Source organism: Varanus komodoensis, unplaced genomic scaffold (genome assembly GCF_004798865.1).
Source record: "Varanus komodoensis strain SLA01 unplaced genomic scaffold, ASM479886v1 scaffold1, whole genome shotgun sequence".
NCBI lineage: Eukaryota > Metazoa > Chordata > Lepidosauria > Squamata > Varanidae > Varanus > Varanus komodoensis.
This window is the reverse complement of record NW_025335268.1, coordinates 116,807,052-116,825,736: the sequence shown is the minus strand read 5'-3', so window position 1 is coordinate 116,825,736 and position 18,685 is coordinate 116,807,052. Positions and strand designations below refer to the sequence as shown.

At 40.2% G+C, this 18,685-nt stretch overlaps 1 protein-coding gene across 1 annotated transcript; it reads right to left on the bottom strand.

Annotated features, from left to right (window-relative positions):
• Positions 1-30: 30 nt before the first annotated feature.
• LOC123029101 (riboflavin-binding protein-like) lies at positions 31-17,768 on the bottom strand. Its single transcript, XM_044441695.1, has 6 exons — positions 17,629-17,768; positions 15,226-15,400; positions 13,091-13,190; positions 10,480-10,608; positions 3,374-3,485; positions 31-402 (listed from the first exon to the last, which is right to left on the bottom strand). Exons 2-6 carry the CDS (start codon positions 15,368-15,370, stop codon positions 181-183), a joined length of 708 nt encoding a protein of 235 aa, XP_044297630.1. The 5' UTR covers positions 15,371-15,400; positions 17,629-17,768; the 3' UTR covers positions 31-180.
• Between the last annotated feature and the right edge of the window lie 917 nt (positions 17,769-18,685).

The window sequence follows — 18,685 nt, the reverse complement described above, 5'->3', positions numbered from 1 at the left end:
AGATTCAATGTTATTGTACACTTAATAGACTACCATTCAGTGTAAGTTTACTACATTTCTGTTGTTAACCAAGCTGAACACTATTTTCAGTGGAAAGATAGGATACCAGATGTTATCTTAGCAAATAGGTAACAATGCTTCTCTCCATAAAACCATAGTACTTGGTGTGTTGTCACACTCTTAGTGTGCTTCCACTTCCTCTCTCTGCTTTAGCTCCATCTTGGGGTGACAGTCTTGTTCCTTATCGCTTCTTCCACTACTGCTATTCCTGCTATTCGCTTCCATCAGCTTGATTACTGCATTATCCATTTCATTCAGCCGTAGGCAGAGGCATGGGGAGTTGCTCACCTTCAGTGACTCCCCCCACATTTTCTCACACATGTCAGTCCCATTAACATACATCTAGAAATCAGAGAGACAAAGATGGTAAAGTTTACAACACTTGGCTTGCCAAGCTTAGAAGGAGCCAGGCCCATTCTTGCTGTCAGATAAGCTTTACAAGCTGGGCCATGTTTTCTTTCTATCCTGGATCTTTGTACCAGGTTGCTTTGAAAAACAAGGTCTAGGGCAGGATAAGATTTGGCAGGATTATGACGACAGATGACAGATTGAAGATTTCACAGCGATAACAGCTCACTCAGGATACAGCTAGCCTTTTCAGTCATCAGCAGAAAGCTGCTGATTGCCTTACTATAAGGACTAAAAGTATAAGAAACAAAGAAGAAAATCCTCTGTCTTCACTGTGTTATCTCACTCTATCCCATTTGGACTAAACCACTTTTATTTTCACCTGCATGAGCAGCTCAAACAGAAATCTCAGTTTCCTTTCTCAGGAGCCCAGAAAGCTGCCTTGTACTAACTCAATCTGTAGGTCAGTCTAGCCCAGCATTTTCCATTCTGACTGACAATGGCTTTCCAAGGCAACTTGACAGAAGTTCTTCGCCACCACCCATCACCCGATCCCTTTTACTAGATATACCAGGGATTGAACCAAAGACCTTATGCACACATAGCATGTGTTCTGCAACTGAGCTATGACTTTCTTTTTGTCTTGCCAAATGTAGTCACGCAATCCAAGAAGTATTTGGGGAGCACCTGAAAATGGCTTGATTAACAGACAGCAAAATGGCAAAGCCAATGAATTATGGACCATTGATAACTTCCTGAACAGAATTCCAGATTTTTATCAGAGTTCCATGATAGCATAGTGGTTAGCATCATACTGGGACCAGTGTGATGCATGCAATGGTACCATCAAGGCAGGACATCAAGGCAGATGTTCAGGACCTCTACTTGGCAGAATGAACAAGAGCCCACAAAAACAGCAGAGATGGCTCACTGCTTATTGAAGTGAGTGAAGCTGTGCACATCATCATCTAATGCAAAATTATTGCATCCAGAGTCTAGAATTACTTAACTGTATTGAACCCAAGTTCAGATGTGACTCAGTCTTGCAACACACTGTGCAACTGCCTCTCAGCCAAACCTACTTTGCAAAGTTGTTGTAAGGATAAAAATAGGGAAGAACCATGCGCAATGCCTGCAGCTCCTTAGAGGAAAGGCGGGATTTAAATGTCACCACTATGAAAGAAACCCAAATTCTTTAATCCAGACCACTGATTCCCAACAGAGCACATGACTAGGCTCTGAAAAATATACAGAAAGAATGCTCATGTATAGAAACGGCTTCCTTCATGCATCTTTGTATGATTCACTACTCTTTTTTGCCTCCCTGGGATGGATAATTATTTTGTGTCCCTGTATCAAATGTTCCTGAATCAGTCAATCATTTCCAGTGCAGAGAAAAAGCAGAATTACTTACCTTCAGCAAAAGTTTGCTGCTTTGTCTGAACAAATCACTGATCTGAAGCCTTTTGACTGAAAAAAGTTTGCTTAGAACAGTGACATGGACAAACATGTGAGGTAGGATTCTCTTACACACCTTGAAATAACTATGCGGTTTCAATTCAGGAAAAAGGTGTGACTCGGTTTCAGAAGTGTTCAAAACACAGTTTTAGATTAATATATTCTCAATATTATCAAAATATATTATCTCAGTTCCTTACCTGGTTTAGCATTTGGCTAATTGGCTTCACATTTAAAAATGTAATTAAACTACTTTGCATATACTGTTAATTATTATTTATTAAGGTGCCATGTACAAGAGTTACTAAGGAAGATTTGTTTGATCAGAACAGGATTCAGCAATATAGCACCTGCTAATGTGATGTGATGGCTGTGATCAGCATTCCTTCCTTTTATTAAAGGCAATGCAGCAGTCTCACTCCACTGACCTTAACGTGATAGGGAAAAGGATGCCCTGCTTTAAAAAGAAATGTTTTTAAAGTGCAGCAGGGAAGACCACTGGTCATGAGCAACAAGGTCCTTGGGAGTGAGTGGGCTTATCCCCTCTCATTGGACCCTATTCACATAGCTTTTCAGTGGTTCAGTTAAAATTAATGGAGTGAGATCACTACATAGATTTTGACAGACAGGGAAAAGGATCTTCTACAGTTAGTGGGGAAGTCCAACCCTCACCAAGGACTCTTGGGGCAACAGGTGAAGCAGTATGGTGTAATGGTCAGAGTGTTTGGCTGGGACTCAGATTCTTGTCCCTGAGCTATGAAGTGCCCTTATATGATTTTGTGCCAGTCACTGTGTCTCCATCTTACCTCACCTCACCTTGCAGGAATATTGGGAGGATAAAATGGAGAGGAGGAGATTAAGTAAACTGCCCTGGCTTCCTTGCAGAAAAAGGCATGATATTCATATAATGTAATGCAATAGAAATAAAATATTAAAGTTAATAGAGCAATATCACTCGACAGATTTCAACAGATGTAGACAATAATTCTAAGCAATAAAAATGGCTGGGAGGGGACAAGAAAAGTGAGAATTCAGAATAACCCAGGAGGTTAGAATCTATAAAAGAAGGGTGCTTTCAACACACCAACACACCTTTATCATTGAAGGAGAAAGAAGATACTGACTTCTATCAAACTTGGGACTTTTTTTTATTATTGGCTAGAGAAACGGGACTTGGCATAGATTTAAATATGTTTTTTAAGTTATCATAAATGGAAAAAGAAGGGTGTGGGGGCTGACCCAGCGGGCTCGATGTTTTTGATGTTGGATGTTGTTTGTAGTTTTCTTTTTGTTTTTTTAGGATAATCTCAAATAAAACTTAAAAAAAAATTTGTACTGGTAACGGAGACACTTTTTCAAAATGTCAAATGTGCCAGAGGACCGAGAAAAGTTGCCTTTCAATGAATTTGCACACCAGCATGAGTTGAAGGCAGAATTATATGCAGTCTTCTGACTCTTTAACATAGGTATATTCTCTATGATTCATGGGTAGTTTATGATACACTACCTCACTGTAGGAGATGCACTCATTCTTACAGTGGTTTTCTCCATTTGCATCAATTTTCCAGTCCATCAACCAGTTGCTGACACAAGTGAGATCATTTTTACAAGCTTCGTACCTACAAGGTGAAGAAACAAAGCACCAATGACTGCTTAGCTTGTACTTTTGTTTCCTTCCTCTCAATACAACACTGAGGAAGGCAGGCAGGTCTTGCTGATAATATTTCCATTTTGTGGGCTCCAAGATGGTTACTTTATTTGGCATAATGGAGACACCTCCTACAAATCCACACTGTGACTCAGTAACAATTCCTCTGGCCTTATTTTCTGCCAGTATATACATAAAGAAAAACAGGTATGCACAAATTAGACTTCAAAACATGAGTTCTTGCAAGGAATGTGCCTAGGATACATTCAAACAAAAAGAAAGGTAGTGTGTTGCTTTGACCATTATGTATATAATGCATCATTACTATGAAAATAGGATATTCACATCAGAAAGAAAAATGGGTCTAACACCATTTAATTGTAGCAAGTATGTGCATTGGTCAATGAAAAGGGATGAATATATTCCTTCAAGCCATGATTTGTTGGTGTTTCAAAGTAAATTTATTCTATAATAGACATATTGAGTTGTGTCCAGACTTAGTCATACCTAGAATATGCCATTTCAAAAGGTCTCTAGAATATGTCATTTCAAAAGGTCTTGAGTTAAGCCCCATGTATTTAAATTGTACTACGACTCTAAATAAGATTAAATCTGAATCCTACCCATTGCCTCAGATATGAATTAAAAAATTAGTCCAGGCCATCCTTACTCCTGCAATTTTGTTTTTTTCTCTTTATCGTTTGCCTAATTAATGTGTGTCTTGTCCATCTTTGCTCTAGCAAACAGAAGCAACCTTTTATCAGTCTGACCTAGTTTCTTTTGTCAACAGGTTAGGATCAAAGTATCATGTATCTCAGTCATATTGAAAGAATCAAGTCTTAGACTAGATGGTATCAGTAGGTCGGTTAGTATAACAGTTTAGAAAAAAATGACTGTAAAGAGATCAGTTGCCATAAATATCTACTTTAGGAGACCTATAGATGCAGTCTTTCCTAATCTGCCACCCTCCAAATGTTTTGAACTGTAACTCTCAGCATTCCTAGCCATTGGTTATATTGGTTGGGACTGACGGGAACTGAAAATAGCTGGAAGGTACTAGCCTGGAGGAGGCTGGATCAAAGAAAAGATTCCACTATTAATGGAGGTCATCATGAGGTGTTTTGCACTTTAGAAAAATTATTGAGAATAATCTGTTGTTAAACATGCTCTAGACCAGGGGTCTCAAACTCAACTTACCTGGGGGCCGCTGGAAGTAGAGTCTGGGTGAGGCTGGGCCGCATCAAGTATTCCACAAAAAAAGGATTTCAAGTATTCCAAAAAAGTACAACTGATCCAGTCTTCTCAATCTTTACTAATAATAATTCAGAACATGAACAGTTCTTCAGAACATAGGCTTCTCTTACTTCCTCCTACTCCTTGCTGCCAGAGACCTGACAGTGCTTCCTCTTACACAGCTGAGCCACATTTGGCTTGAGGGAGGAAGCAACTGAGACCCTCAGTATGGCTTGAAGATGCTCATCAGTAAGTTTGGACCTGTACTTTGACTTATTAAAGTTCATGGTGGAGAAGAGCTTTTCACACAGATAGGTGCTCCCAAAAAGGCACATGGTCCGCTTGAACATCCTGGAAAGCTCAGGGAAGGTAAGGGGCAATTTTCTCAAAAATTGTCCAAGCTTGTCTGCTTTTCCACTCACCTCCCTGAACTTGGCTTTGAGTTCAGAATTGCACTGCAGGTCAATTAGCTCCATTTGAAGCACAGAGGGGGCATCTTCCACATCAAAGGAGAAGGGGTCAGCAAAATTTTGAAAAGTGGCTCTGTGTGTCTTGAAATCTGCAAACCTGTGATCAAATTCCGGCGCACAGCTTACAGAGAACATTGCGCCCAGGGTAACAACTCACACAGGTGCGTGTGAGAAAAACACGCGGGCCGCACTATCACTAAACTTTGATATCAAGTGGGGGTCACAAAATATTGTCCCATGGGCCTCAATTGGCCTGCGGGCCACGAGTTTGAGACCCCTGCTCTAGACTATACAGTATAGAGGCTTTTCTATAGTTTGATTCCTGCTTGGTCATGAAAAATTACAGTATAAGTAGAATGCTGGTTCCACAAAATGGAAGCAAGTTATAAACTGTCGGGGGTGCTCCTCCCTTTTTCTCTCTCTAAACACCCACACACAGAGGGTGGGGTGGGGACACAGCGAGGAAGCAGCAAAACAAACATACAAAGAACTGAGTCAGGGAAACAGAGGGAATGGAGAAATCACTTCATTGATTTGTTTAGGGTGGAAAATGCTGTAGTACCCAAAATAAGCTGATAGGGAAGAAGGCCCAACTCCCATTAAGAACCCAGTGGAAGAATTATTGGTAGAAGTGGGCTTCATTCTGCACAGTCATTTTCAGCAGCTGGCTTGCTTGCTTGCTTCCTTCTCATTTCTCTACTGTTCACACCATTGCATTGCACAAGGATTGGGTAATTTAAGGGTTAGAAAAAATATGACCCCAGTTGTGCATTTTTGAGGCTCCAGGGGAAAAAACGGTCATGAACAAATAAGAGCAGCGATCAAACAAGGTGGGTTAACTGCAAAGGACACTGGAGTATGCACCAGAGCCGGGAGGACTGAGGGGGATGGAGCAATGATAATGCCAATCATCTGTTGAGTCTTCTGTGGGTTGTTCTACAGAGTGAGTTAGTGTGACATGTGAACCCATCTAGAGAGATGGGTTGCTTCAACACAGATCATTCATTTAAAATAAAACTGTATGTTAGTGTTCCGAATTATTAAATGTGTCAAGTTCACAACTTCCTCTGTCATTCCCCAAGGATGCTTTGGAAGGTGGTCTGGAAAGGGAAGCTGCCCCAAGGCCTCTTTAAACTCCATCATGCATGTGCTGAAAGATGAGCTTTAGGAGCAAGGTATTCCAAGTAAAAGAAAACAGCTTGAGGCAAGGTTCCTTAAACCCCTTAAAATCAAGTCCCTGTTCCCTTTGTGAAAATACTTCACAAAGAATAGATGCAGGAGCTTTTGAAGCAAGTGTGCCTGCCAGATAAGAGGAAAGGATGTGATATCTATACAAGCCATGTAGCACCATAAATAGATTCTTGTGTGCATTCCCTTTCAGCTTCTACTTGAAGAAACAATGCAAATAAAACAGTTGCCCATAAGCAGACCATTTTTTTATGGAAATAATATTTAATGCCCAGGCTTCGGGTTGGCAACCAGAGCCTTAATTAATGCAGCCCCTTGAGGAGTACTACTTTCCCCCCCCATCCCACCCATATTGTTGCCAACCTAGAAGGGAAAGTAGTGTGGAGAAGAGGCATGTGGGGCTACAGAATTTGATGGCAAACTGTTTTAGGGGGTAGGGGTCCTGTTCACTATTCCTCACTTTCTTTTCAAAATGCTCCTCAAGAAGTATTAATAGGGTGGCATGTCCAGTCAGAGTCATATTTTGTGCATGCAGATGAACAGGGTCACTCAGGGAATTGTCAGCATATCCACACTGTATATTGGGAGGGATTACACTTGTTTTACCATTTGGTATGAAGGTAAAATGTGACTAAAATAATCCCCCACAAATAGATATCAAGCAAGCCATGCCCACTGGGATTTTTGGGTTTATTCTTTGAATATCACCACCTGCTTCTTTCCAAGAAACAGAAAACAACAATCAGCATGTGGAGCTTGTGTGATTTTCTGAGTTGTGGCCACACAATATGGACATTTGTCATTGTATCTATGACATTGTAGTGTTAGGAAATAAAGGAATTTCTACCTATGGCACTAGGATGTTCATTATACTCTTTAGAATCCTTTTTATCATGACTCATCATCTTAAAATGAAAGATGCACAAAATACCAAGTAAGTCTTTGTGCAGCTGGGATTTAGGTGTAGCGCTATGTTATTTCTAGGAGTTACTTGTTCCCGCTGGGAGCTAGGAGTGTCAAACTATGCATTTTTACTGACATTATAATACCTGACTTACTGGCATGCCACATGATGTACATGCTAAACTGTCCTCTTCATGTCCTTTCTGCCATTGTATCCCGAATTTCTACAGACCAGATATATTGCAACATTTTTATATATTGAGTTTTTTCCAAGGTACATACTTCAGTGTGTGCTAAACTTGCAATATTGTGGGGAGGGGGTGGCCTTGCTGGGCTCAGGGTAGTGGTACTGCAAGAGGAAGTGTCACATCAGATTTTGACAAAGCAGCTACTTTAGGAAGGAAATAAGCTCATCAGCCTCCAATTGCTTTTCCACATACTCCTCCCTCCCTCCTCCACCTTCTCTCTGCTTATTTCTCTAACTTGCCCAGTGAACTGGAAAGTAAATGTAATGCTGCTTTACCATCTGCCCTAAACCCTGCCCTCTCCTCTCCAGACCCACTAGCTAAAGCGCCCATATTCATGTCTACTCAGAAGTGAATCACATTATTTTCAATGGCACTTACTCCAGAGTAAATCACATTCCCCCCCCCCCATGCATTATCTTCAATGTATTTAGTCAGAGGCACATTGTGTTCCATTGAACTTGATCGCAGGAAAGTCAGCATGGGGGAAGGGTTGCACTTGTTTTCAGGAACTACTTCTGAGTAGAGGAGAAAGGAGGTACTGATCCTGCTGGCTTCATCCCATGAAAGATGGGAGGACAGCAGTAAGCAACCAGCCTGCCTGTTTCTTTCCCCTTCTTCATAACTGTTTGTGAGAGGGCAGGAGGAGCTGTCAAGTCCCCCCCACCTTTTTTTAAAAAATTCTGCTAGTTTGCAGTTGCTTGTAACTTCTTGAATGGGCGGAAAACAACAACACTTTTTAAAAGGGCCATTTCCTTGCATACTTCATCTTTCTGATTCCTGCAGTTCTTTTATGTGACAGAAGATCATGGTTTCAGCCTAGTGGAAACAGCACTGTATTCTTTAGCTTTTGCCCCAGTAATAGCAAATATCTTTTGCATAAATAGAGCAACATCCCTCCCTGGTAAACTGAAGTAGCTTTAGTGTAGTCCTTACTAAAGGACCCTTGCAGTTCTTTAGTAAGGTGATCAGTGACTGGAAGTGAAATGTCAATGTTTATTTTGGTTTCATCACCTTTTGTATGCTTTGCAACCTGTGTACAGATAACCTCCCGTAAACTCAGACTGTTGGCCAGTGCACAAAAAGCTCTTTGGACTCTCACATGCACAAAGAGGAAAATCTATTCTTATATGGCATGCTATACCATACCTAATGATTCATACCTCTAGTTCATTGCCTGGGTGTGCAGGGGAAAACAACTTGTATAGAAAAGATCTCCTATGCATGATTCATCCCTAGTCTCAACAGTTATTTATAAGTATTGCTTTTTCTATAACAACTAATCAATGAGGTCTGTAAACATAGGCAGTTTGAGAACTGTCCCCATGATGAAGTGTCTTGTGGCAGAATCAAATGGACAGTAAACACATCATGGCCCACTCTTTATAGCATTGTACCACTTCAAGGTGCAGGCAGGGAATTGCATGTTTGAAATCTTCCCAGTATTAAAAAAAATAAAAAAACACAAAAAGTCCACAAAAACTAGCATATTGGGGTGAACTTTTAAATACCAATCCTACACATATCTTCTCAAAAGTGAGTAAGTACTATTCCATTCAGTGGGACTTCTTTCCAGCTAGGTGTGCACAGGATTGTAGTTTAGCCTATAGCAGTGGTGGTGAAACTATGGCATGCGTACTGCAGTGGGCACACAGAGCCCTCTCTGTTGGCACGCAAGCCAAGTCACCCCAGCATCGCCCCAGCAGCTGAGCATTGGATAACAGTGCACATAGGGGCCATGCGCATGCTCGGAAAGGAGTAGTAGTGCCAGGCGATGACATCATGAGCCGCGACCCATTAACTGCGACTTGTCCAAGCTTTTCCATAGCTGGTCAGTGCGCTGCCAATATATATATATGCTTGGACTGGCTGTGGGTTGTTTTTTCTAAGCTAAAACCTCAATATTCAGGTTTTATTGCAGTGTTAGCACTTTGTAATAAATAAGTGGGTTTTGGGTTGCAGTTTGGGCAAAAAAAGGTTTACTTAAAGGTTTGCCATCACTGGCCTATACTAGTAGTATTCTTCCTGACATGTTAACTTCCTTGTGGAAGGTGGATCATTAATAAGGGGAAGTAGGTCTCCCCCACTCGCTCTCTGAATGGTAAAGAATGTGCTATGCACTATTTTTTAGACATGTGAATCAACCTTTGGGTAAGATAAACTGGACATCAGAAGCCGAATGAAATTCTAGTGATAAGTGACTTTGATTGACTCAATGTTTTGCCAAAAGCAGTCCACCATTTTTGTCACAAAGATTAATATTAAAATAAGGAAGGATTTTTTTAGCTAGGCAGAATTCATAGTTTGCTGTCCAATACATGCTTACCTGGGAGTAAGCCCTATGGATCATAACAGGACCTGCTTCTGAGTATACATGCATAGGATCATACTGTTAGGCAGAATGTGTAACCTACCCCAACCAATTTTGATTCAATCAATATACATTTATTTTGTATTTGTGATAAGTATTTAAAACAGAGTTGCCCATTTTAGTTATTATTTTTGGTGTGAAGGAAGAGAATGGAGTAGCCCTTGCACTCTGGAGTAGCTGTTGCACACTTTCATGATCACACTGTGTGATTATGAAATATTACAATTGTAATAGGATAACACCTGAAAAGGGGTGTTGCAGGTTCCATTGGCAACAGTGTTGTAGCTTATCAAAGCTGAACTGGTCACAGTTTGCTGCTCTCTGCTGCATTCTGTCCACTAGTTACTAGTGGACTAAACACACAATAGAAAGGCAAACTTGCAAAATGAATCCTATTTCTTCAGTTCTAAATTAAAGTTTTCCCCAGGTCATTAAGAATAAAGAGGTTGAAGTGTGAGTTTAGTTGCAAACAGAATTTTCTTTTTGAACAAGGCAGCACGAAGTGGATGCATTGTATTTGTGTTATTAGAACGAACAAGGAAATGCCCAACTTACCAGTCATCACAGAAACTTTGGCATATAGGGACAGACTGAATAGCACCTGCATATTGGCTATGTGCCCAGCGAGCAGTATGTGGTGAACACCTGTAAAAGCATTCCATCTTCTTCATATAACTCTCGCACCTGTTATATGAGAAACAGACACTGGTTACATGAAAAAGTACTACCATTTCATGTGGCTTCCTGTATGTCATCAGTCTGCATATGTTTCCTGGCATGCAGCATTTTAAGTAGGTTATCAAATAAAAACCCTCTTCTTTAACCCCTGTGTTGTCACAACATAACACATGCATTTACATTTCTCAGTACCGAGGAAAATTGTGTGTCAAATCTATTTCTTCTTCCTGTCCTATTTCCTGCATTGACAATCTAACTTTGAGCCTTTTATTATCAGGGTGTGGATGGAGGGTTCCTTGCTCCTTCTTTTTTTCTTAATGGATTTTCTCCAGTAAGAAAAAAAGACAAAAGATACAGTGGCAAAACATGGGAAGATGACAAGTGGCTGAGGTAAAATTCTGTAGATGAGGCACAGCAATGGTATAATAAGATCCTCATCTGGAAGTAGCCTCAGATTAATAGGACCTGCAACAAATGCTTACGTTTTCCAAAAGAGGTTTTTCTCATACAGTTGCCCTGCCTCCTTCAGAGAACTTTTCCTGGAATCCAGATATTGCCATCTTCCGCTTGGAAACCCTCCTGTGTATTTCTACCCTGCCTTCCTATTTTGTTCATGTCCACAAACAATCTGTAAAGGAAGAAAAGATGGAATAGCTGTGCACTTGGAGCTCTCCTTTGAAAGCACCCCTACAGTCCAGAGTCCTCCTGTTCAGAGTTCCAGCCAGTCATATGATTTTTAAAGATATTCCACTCCATCCTTGCACCATCAATCAGAATTTCTGAGCAGTGATCATGCCCAGTTCTCATTGGGTTCTTCCCCCTTGGGTTTTTCTCCTAATGATTTTCATGTATAACTGCAATCCTAAGTCTGCCGATACTTCTCTCGTGTGTTGATGGTGCCATTTCCAGCACTTGGAGAATGAGTTTGCTATTACTGTATTCAAGTGGGACCTGTGACAAAATGTTGCATTCCATCTCTGTCCCCAAAGAGGAGTTATTTTTAGAATTAGCTAGTCTGGAACAAGAGTGTTGTAGTCATGCTCAGGTTTGGCTTGGGTATCCTGTAACATCCCACCCTAGTTTCTTCTCCCCTTCCTATTCACCACTGTGTAGTCACTGAGCATGTTAAATCCTCATTGGGTTTTCCCACCCTCAAACATTATAATTCCGCAAAACTTGTGGATTCCCTGAGCCTGCTGATACTTGTCTGTTGTGTGTAGATGGAGCTGTTTCCACTATATAATTGAATATAAAGGTATTTCTTTGGCATGACCAGAAAGAAGGTACCAGGTGAGCTTTTTGGAAGATTGCATTCTACAGCTGGGGAACTACCTCTAAAAAGGCCTTCTCCCTGCCATTCAGCTACCTTTCTGCAACTGACAGGGTCACCTGGAGCAGGAACAATTTTTGTACAGTTTTTGGCTATAATTTAAATGTATATGTAACCTCACTTTTTGCTGCCAGCATTGATGTGGATTGGTGAATACCATACCAGTGATGAGGGAGAAAGAAAGTGACCCCAAATCAATGTGCAGTGATTGCAGTTCGGCTGGATCCCTCTCTAGAATTTCTCTTCCTTTTCTTTCACCTGCACTTTCAGCATAGCCTCCCAGGGTCAAAAAAGGCTGAATTCTAGACATTCCACCAAATCATAATTACACATACTATTTGGCCAGTTTGACACAACGTTGTAGCTTGAGACAACACTGTAACATGAAGCATAATCCCATTAAAGTCAATAAATGAAAGTGCTCCATCAGTATTCCAAGGTCTTTGTTAGTGTCGCTGAATAGTGGCAGCATCACCTGATTCTTGGGGAGAGGCTTTAAATCAGAGGACCTCAGCATCTTTCTGCGACCAAGAAATGAATGAACTGCTGTGTACGGAATCATGATCATATATTGTAAACCATCAAGAGTTTACTGGATTGAAAGATGTAGTATAACACATTAACATTCTGTAATTAGAACTGACTGAGAGACTTTGGTTTATGAGTTGAAAATTATTTCTGTTGTCTCTAGTTTTAGCACCATTCTACTACTTAAACATCACCTGAAAATGTAAATCACATGTTCTACAAAGGAAAATAATTTTAAGATCTCTGTCTACCTGCATCTATATAATCTATGTTTCTGTAGTGAGTTTTTTTAAACTGCATAGCCTAATTAATAACTGTAAGTAGCCTTTTGTTCTGTTGTACCGGACTGTGTTAAGGAGTCAGCAAAAAGAAAGTGCACAGACAGTAATGTTTGTGTATTAGCTTTCTGTGGGATGTCAGAAAAAAACTGCACTAGGACACACACAAATGCTTGGGTGGAATGCTTTTTGCATATTTGTATTAAAGACATATGAACTATACCAGGAGAAGAGAAACAGCCTTATACTCTGCTTTCTATTGAGTTATGCTGGTGGATGTTTGTAAGAAGCCTTGGACTAAATTGGAAAAAAAATAGAATGCCCTGGTAGGAGAAAGCAATGAGTAACTTACAAGTTACTGAGATTTCCACATCTGTTCCAGTAGGTGGTGTTTACTTTAATTACTGGTGAATGAGCTAGTTCTTCTGTAATTTCTGCATAGCAACAAGAGGCTGTGGGGAATTAAAAACAAAGAACACTTCAAGGCTTACTTTTAAACACTGTTAGAGCTCTAAAGACTCAGAACTACAAGAGCTCCCAATAGTCATGAAGTTCAAAATGAGAAGTACAATCTTAGTTCACTGTTATTTTTCTTGCAGTTTTGTACACTTGCAGTTTTGTGCAAAATTAAACACTGTGCATTGAACATTTTCAGAAGGAATTCTTTATGAAACTTTTCTATTTAAATTTTGATATTGAGGTTATAATTTCACCTTAAGTAATTAACTGGACTGGCGTCTCTTTGTCTACAGAACATGAGATTGAGTATGCGGTTTTATGCACACTTACCTGAAATTAAGTCCCATTGAGCGGAATAAGACTTAATTTTGAGTGGACACACAAAAGATTGCACTGTGAGTGGCATATACATAAATGTCACAGAATGGAGGATTTCTGAGCATGTACATTCATATGGCTAGTTGCTTACTGTTTGCCAGAAATATACCATTATTTCTTGTTACATTATTTTCTAACTTCATCTCCAAAGCACCATTTGTAAGTTTTTTTTAAATGTACATGGCATTTCTTGTCAGGCAGAAAGTGCAATGCAGGTAGTTTGCATACCAGCAGGATTTCACATCCATTTCGCTATGGAAGTGTGCTGTTAAAATGAGTATGTTATCCCCTTGGATGATTCAGGGTGCAATCCTATGCATAGTTAGAAAAAGGCTCTACAGCATAGATTGGCTGTGGGGAAATTGCACTCTAACACAATAGGTTGGAGAAGACTGCTTGAATGCATATTTTGCACTTGAGAAAATTGTTCAAATGATATGTAATGAAGAAAAAAGCTAGAAATATAGGTCCCACATTTTCCAGAAATAATTTGCAATATTTTATTGTTTGAAAAAACAGTTACTATTCTCATTAAAAACATAGGTAATGCGTAAACTGCAGCTGTGATCTATCGATCACAAGCACCTACAGGAAATTGTCCATGAAATCACTAGAGATAAGCAATGCAACTTCCACATGCCCATGCCTGGACTGTGTCATTATATTTTCTGTTTTAGAGGCTAGGCACCCCTCTGTAGTATCATTCATTTATATACATAATAAGCCTCTAGATCATGGGTCCGCAAACTACGGCCGGATCCGGCCCGCCATGCCCATTTGGACCCGCCATATGCGTGCCTGCCGCCACCCACCTCGCCCCACGTGCGGGGAGGCAGGGGTTTGCTTGCTCAGAGAAAACGCTCTCCAAGAGAGCAAGCTGCTGCCTCATCGCCCACCTCGTGGTGGGTGCCCGCCCCCCGCCTCACCTCACTGCACGCCCTGCCCCCCGCCTCAGCGCACATGCCCACACACACCGCCCCCAACCCCTAGCCAGTCTGGGCGCCCCACCAGCACCACCTTTCCAGCCTGCGCCCAGCACTAGCACCTTTCAACTGGCCCCCTGGTGGAAAAGTTTGAGGACCCCTGCTCTAGATTAAAAAATTGTGATTGCACTGAAAGCTAATTCCTCTCATATCAATACAGATTAAAAGAAAAAAATAGAAAAGGATATGGCTTCACTTCTCCAATGCACATATCATCCCTATGTTTAAAAAAGTATATGGAGACCAGTTATGTAGGAATGTGAGCTCAAGTTGAATTGGGTGGCACAGTTTCATGTCTAAATATAATTCCCTTCCCTTTTTTATTCTAGATTGGACTGTACCCCACTTACAAGTAAAGCACTGATGTGTAAACAGCCTCAGGATATCATCTGCCCTTAATTGCAAAAAACTAAAATCATGCCTATAGCAAGTGATAAAATTCATGTGTGGGCTGAAACTCACAGGTTTCATAAGGATAAAACCAAAACATGGATGTTTTGCAGCTGGCGTCAAAAAGAGAAGGTATTAGGCATTGGTTTTTATATAAAGAAATAGTAAGAAATAAGCTTAATTGTAATTCTTTTGGTGTGTCTTATTAATATAGCTGGTAACAGCTAATGGTTGTATAGGTTTATGTATGTCCTTGTGCAGAATTATCAGCACTTACATTCTTTATATATAAAACATTCCTTCAAGTCTTTCTCTTGAGTTGGTCTGAGCTTGTGACCAACCCCTTTCAGACATTCTTGCCTGTTTTCGTTGATGGATACTGCCAAGATAGCAAAGAGCAGGAGCATCAAAAACCTCAGCATCTTCTTGGGGTTTCTGTTCTTGGAAGAGCTCTGTATGGAAAGATTATATTGCAGTCAAAGAGGATCAGGCTTCAGGATCAGGTTCCGATAGAGTGAGAAATGTTGGGAGATAAATGCAGCAAGATGTAGCAGGGTATAACACAAACAAATAGAAGCAAAAGCTGCTTCCTTGCCCCTCTTGTCATGATATGTTAACCTGGGAAACAATCAAGGCCTTTATATATAGTCTTGGACATATATATAGATAAATTGCTAGTCTTGGGCATGTCAGCAATAAAATTCAGAACAGCTGAGTACAAGTAGGCATCCACTCAGGCAGTAGGTATAGCTAATACTTTGCTTGTTTCTTGCCACTTGAGACAGAGGAGTGAGATAAGGACGAGGCCCAGAAACTATCTTGTGCAAACTGGGAATATGGCTCAGCCCCTCTAGAGAGACTGGGAGGAAACATGGGATACTGGGGCATAATCCTAGGGAAGCTGCGTCTGACAGAAGAACTGAGATCATGGATTTCTTTTCTGTTTCTGGAATAATTGGAGCCCCTACAATTGTATCATCTGGACTGCTGCTGAAAACCAATGTAAGAAAGAACAGATTGCTGAGGAGACTGGTGTCTCATGGAAAGAGGATGGTACAACAAAAGACAGACAGTTGTGCACATTCCTCAGCTGTTTCATTAGCTAAAACAAGAATCCCAAAAGCAACTTAGGAGATTTTCTCAGAAATTTTATTCCCCTTTGAATTCATATTCTAAAGCAATTTCTTTTCTATCAAATTAAGGAGTTGTAAAAAATGTGGAAGGTTATTTGTTTTAAGCATAGTACTGCCAAGCAAAACAAAAATACAATAAATCTAAGGAAGTCCTACAATTCCCTTAGCACTTACTGTTTCACTTAGCACATACTGTTACAACAGAGACATTTTCTGGGGGAAAAAATGCAATTTCTCCAACAGCTAAGTCACATAGTGAGTGCTGGAAAAATATTCTGTTGTTTACAGTGGCAGTGTCACTTTGATTTTTCTTCCCCTACTGCCGCTGCTTATTTGTTAGCTAGAGAATCTTACACAGATCGTCTGGATGTGGCCTATAAAGGAACCATATCAGCCAAATCACATAGCTTTGCCCTTATCTGTCCTCCTTGCAGTTACATCTATGTGCTTTTGCTTAATGTACAATCTGCAACAACTGCAACTGCAAGCTATTTTCCCAGGTGTGGGTTAGAAAGAGGGAATAGAGACAGTAAACATTGTTTCATCGCCTAATTGTGCCATCAAGGAAAACCAGTCTAAAATGTTGGAATTATCTTAGACATTATTTGCTGACAATGTTGGAAAAGTGGCTATTTCCAAACAAGGAAATCTAGGTGTCTAGGCTGCTGAGTTCTTAAATAAAAATCACACATTTACTAAATTAGGATGCTAAAGCCACAGTTTTCAATCCAGACAAATGAAATCTACTTGTCTAACAACAGGGTATATGATGATCCATACAGTATGGGGTCCATACTGTGAAAAATGCTTGCTTGGGCTTTGCAGGCACCTGTGTGCTACTTGTGACATCCTGAACATAACATCATGTACTGCAAGTCCCTGATTCATATCTGTTACATTATTCTTAGTGTATGCAGCCTCGTATTAAAAAGACCATTAATGCTCTGCCCCCACTCACAGAACAATGCACTGTCATTTTGTAGATTCTTTGGGAATATTCTTTCTTCTCTAAAGATGCTGAAACAACAAAAACCTTGACTGTTTTCTTTCTTAACATAAAGATTAGCTCCATAGTATTAAGGTGATCCTGCTTATACTGAATTATGGGGAAGAGTAGCATTACATCACTGATGCAAGCCCCTGTTAATGGCTTATTTGTTTCATTTTTATACCACCTGATAGCCGAGGATCTTTAATAGCAATGGTAATGCCAGGTTTTTGTGTGTCTTGAAAGGCCTGAAAGAATACAAACTGCAAGAACACAGTGTGGGAAAACAAAATCAGCATTGATACACTGAGGGCCAAAATAGATGTGAGTGTAAGGGTGTGAATATATTTAATGTGCCTTTTGTTCATTAGCAATAGCAATTGGGGGACAGGACAGAGTGATCAAGAACAGGGTGCATGAGGACTCTCCTACCAAAATTTCTGCTGCTTCATGCTGTAGAGCAAACATCCTTCTAAGAAATGAAAGGTTTGCAAAAGCAAAGGTCCACATTAATTGGTTGTAAAGCATCTCAACCCAAGCTTAAAATTCAGTTTCTCACCTTTTTTGTGGGATTGTTCTTTCCTCTTGAGACCAGCTGAGATGAAAAATGATGCTGCACTTTCTTTGCTTAAATCAGTAGAAACCCACAGTTTCTTAGCTAAGAGATGTTCTACAGCCCTTTTGTAATGCAACACACTTAGTCAGTCAGTTGCAACAGTGATGATGTGTAACCTGCTTATTAGATTAGGGAAAAGTCAATGATTTAGTTCAGCAGTCTGTGGCCAGTCAGAAGCTTCTCAAATGACCTTGCAAACTAGTGATCTGCTAAATCAAATATAGTTCAGTAGCTGATCTGTATTGCACCATGTATTTGTTTCAACAGTTCAGATAAGATGCCCCTGTTCCTGTTTAAAGTCAATGAGCATAGTTGGGCAAGTTGTAAATTAGCAGGTGTTAGTCACTTTTATTGTTTTGTAGAGTCTTTGTTGCATGAATTTTGTTTTTGGGGTTTCTTTTGTTGATTCAAGTTATGCTTTATTTGTTATAAGTTCCTTTAATTGTGGAAAAGCACCCTGTATTAGAGAGAGCGAGCGAACATGGTTTGCCAGATGCTTAGCACCCCTAGCCAGACAGGAATGTTTCAGAGAAGGAACATTGCACAGTTCCATATTTGAACTCTGGCATCTCTAGGCAGGGCAAAGAGAATCCCTTCTTATCTAGTAAAAAGTCATTTAAAATTAAAGTCATAAAAAGGTTTTTTCCATACAGATGTAAAGCCATTTATTTGCAGACTGATCAAATTGACTAGAGCTACTGCAACCCAATCATGAAGTAACACTACTTACTAGTGTTTGCAAGAGCAATGAGTTTTTCTCCGCAGTTAACCAACTTGAGTCAGATATTGATTATTTCCAGACTGACAAATGGATGGCACAGACTTAAAAAATTCTCATCACACTATCATTGAAAAGGAATGACAACTGAGAACAGGCCTAAAACCACAAGCTCCAAGCAATAGCTGTTCAATTCCTGATAAGACAAGTTGTTGGAACAGCGAACAAGAAAAGCTGCTTAGAGCATCAAACAACAGTACTGAGGGCTGGTTATTGAGAGTC

Bases quoted from the DNA above. Each gene is read 5' to 3' on its own strand.
- LOC123029101 (XM_044441695.1), bottom strand. From the start codon at position 15,370: ATGCTGAGGTTTTTGATGCTCCTGCTCTTTGCTATCTTGGCAGTATCC. The intron at 13,191-15,225 runs GTAAGTGCTGAT...AATTCCCCACAG, and splicing joins ATGTTTTATATATAAAGAAT to CCTCTTGTTGCTATGCAGAA. The intron at 10,609-13,090 runs GTAAGTTACTCA...CTCATATAACAG, and splicing joins TGTGGAAATCTCAGTAACTT to GTGCGAGAGTTATATGAAGA.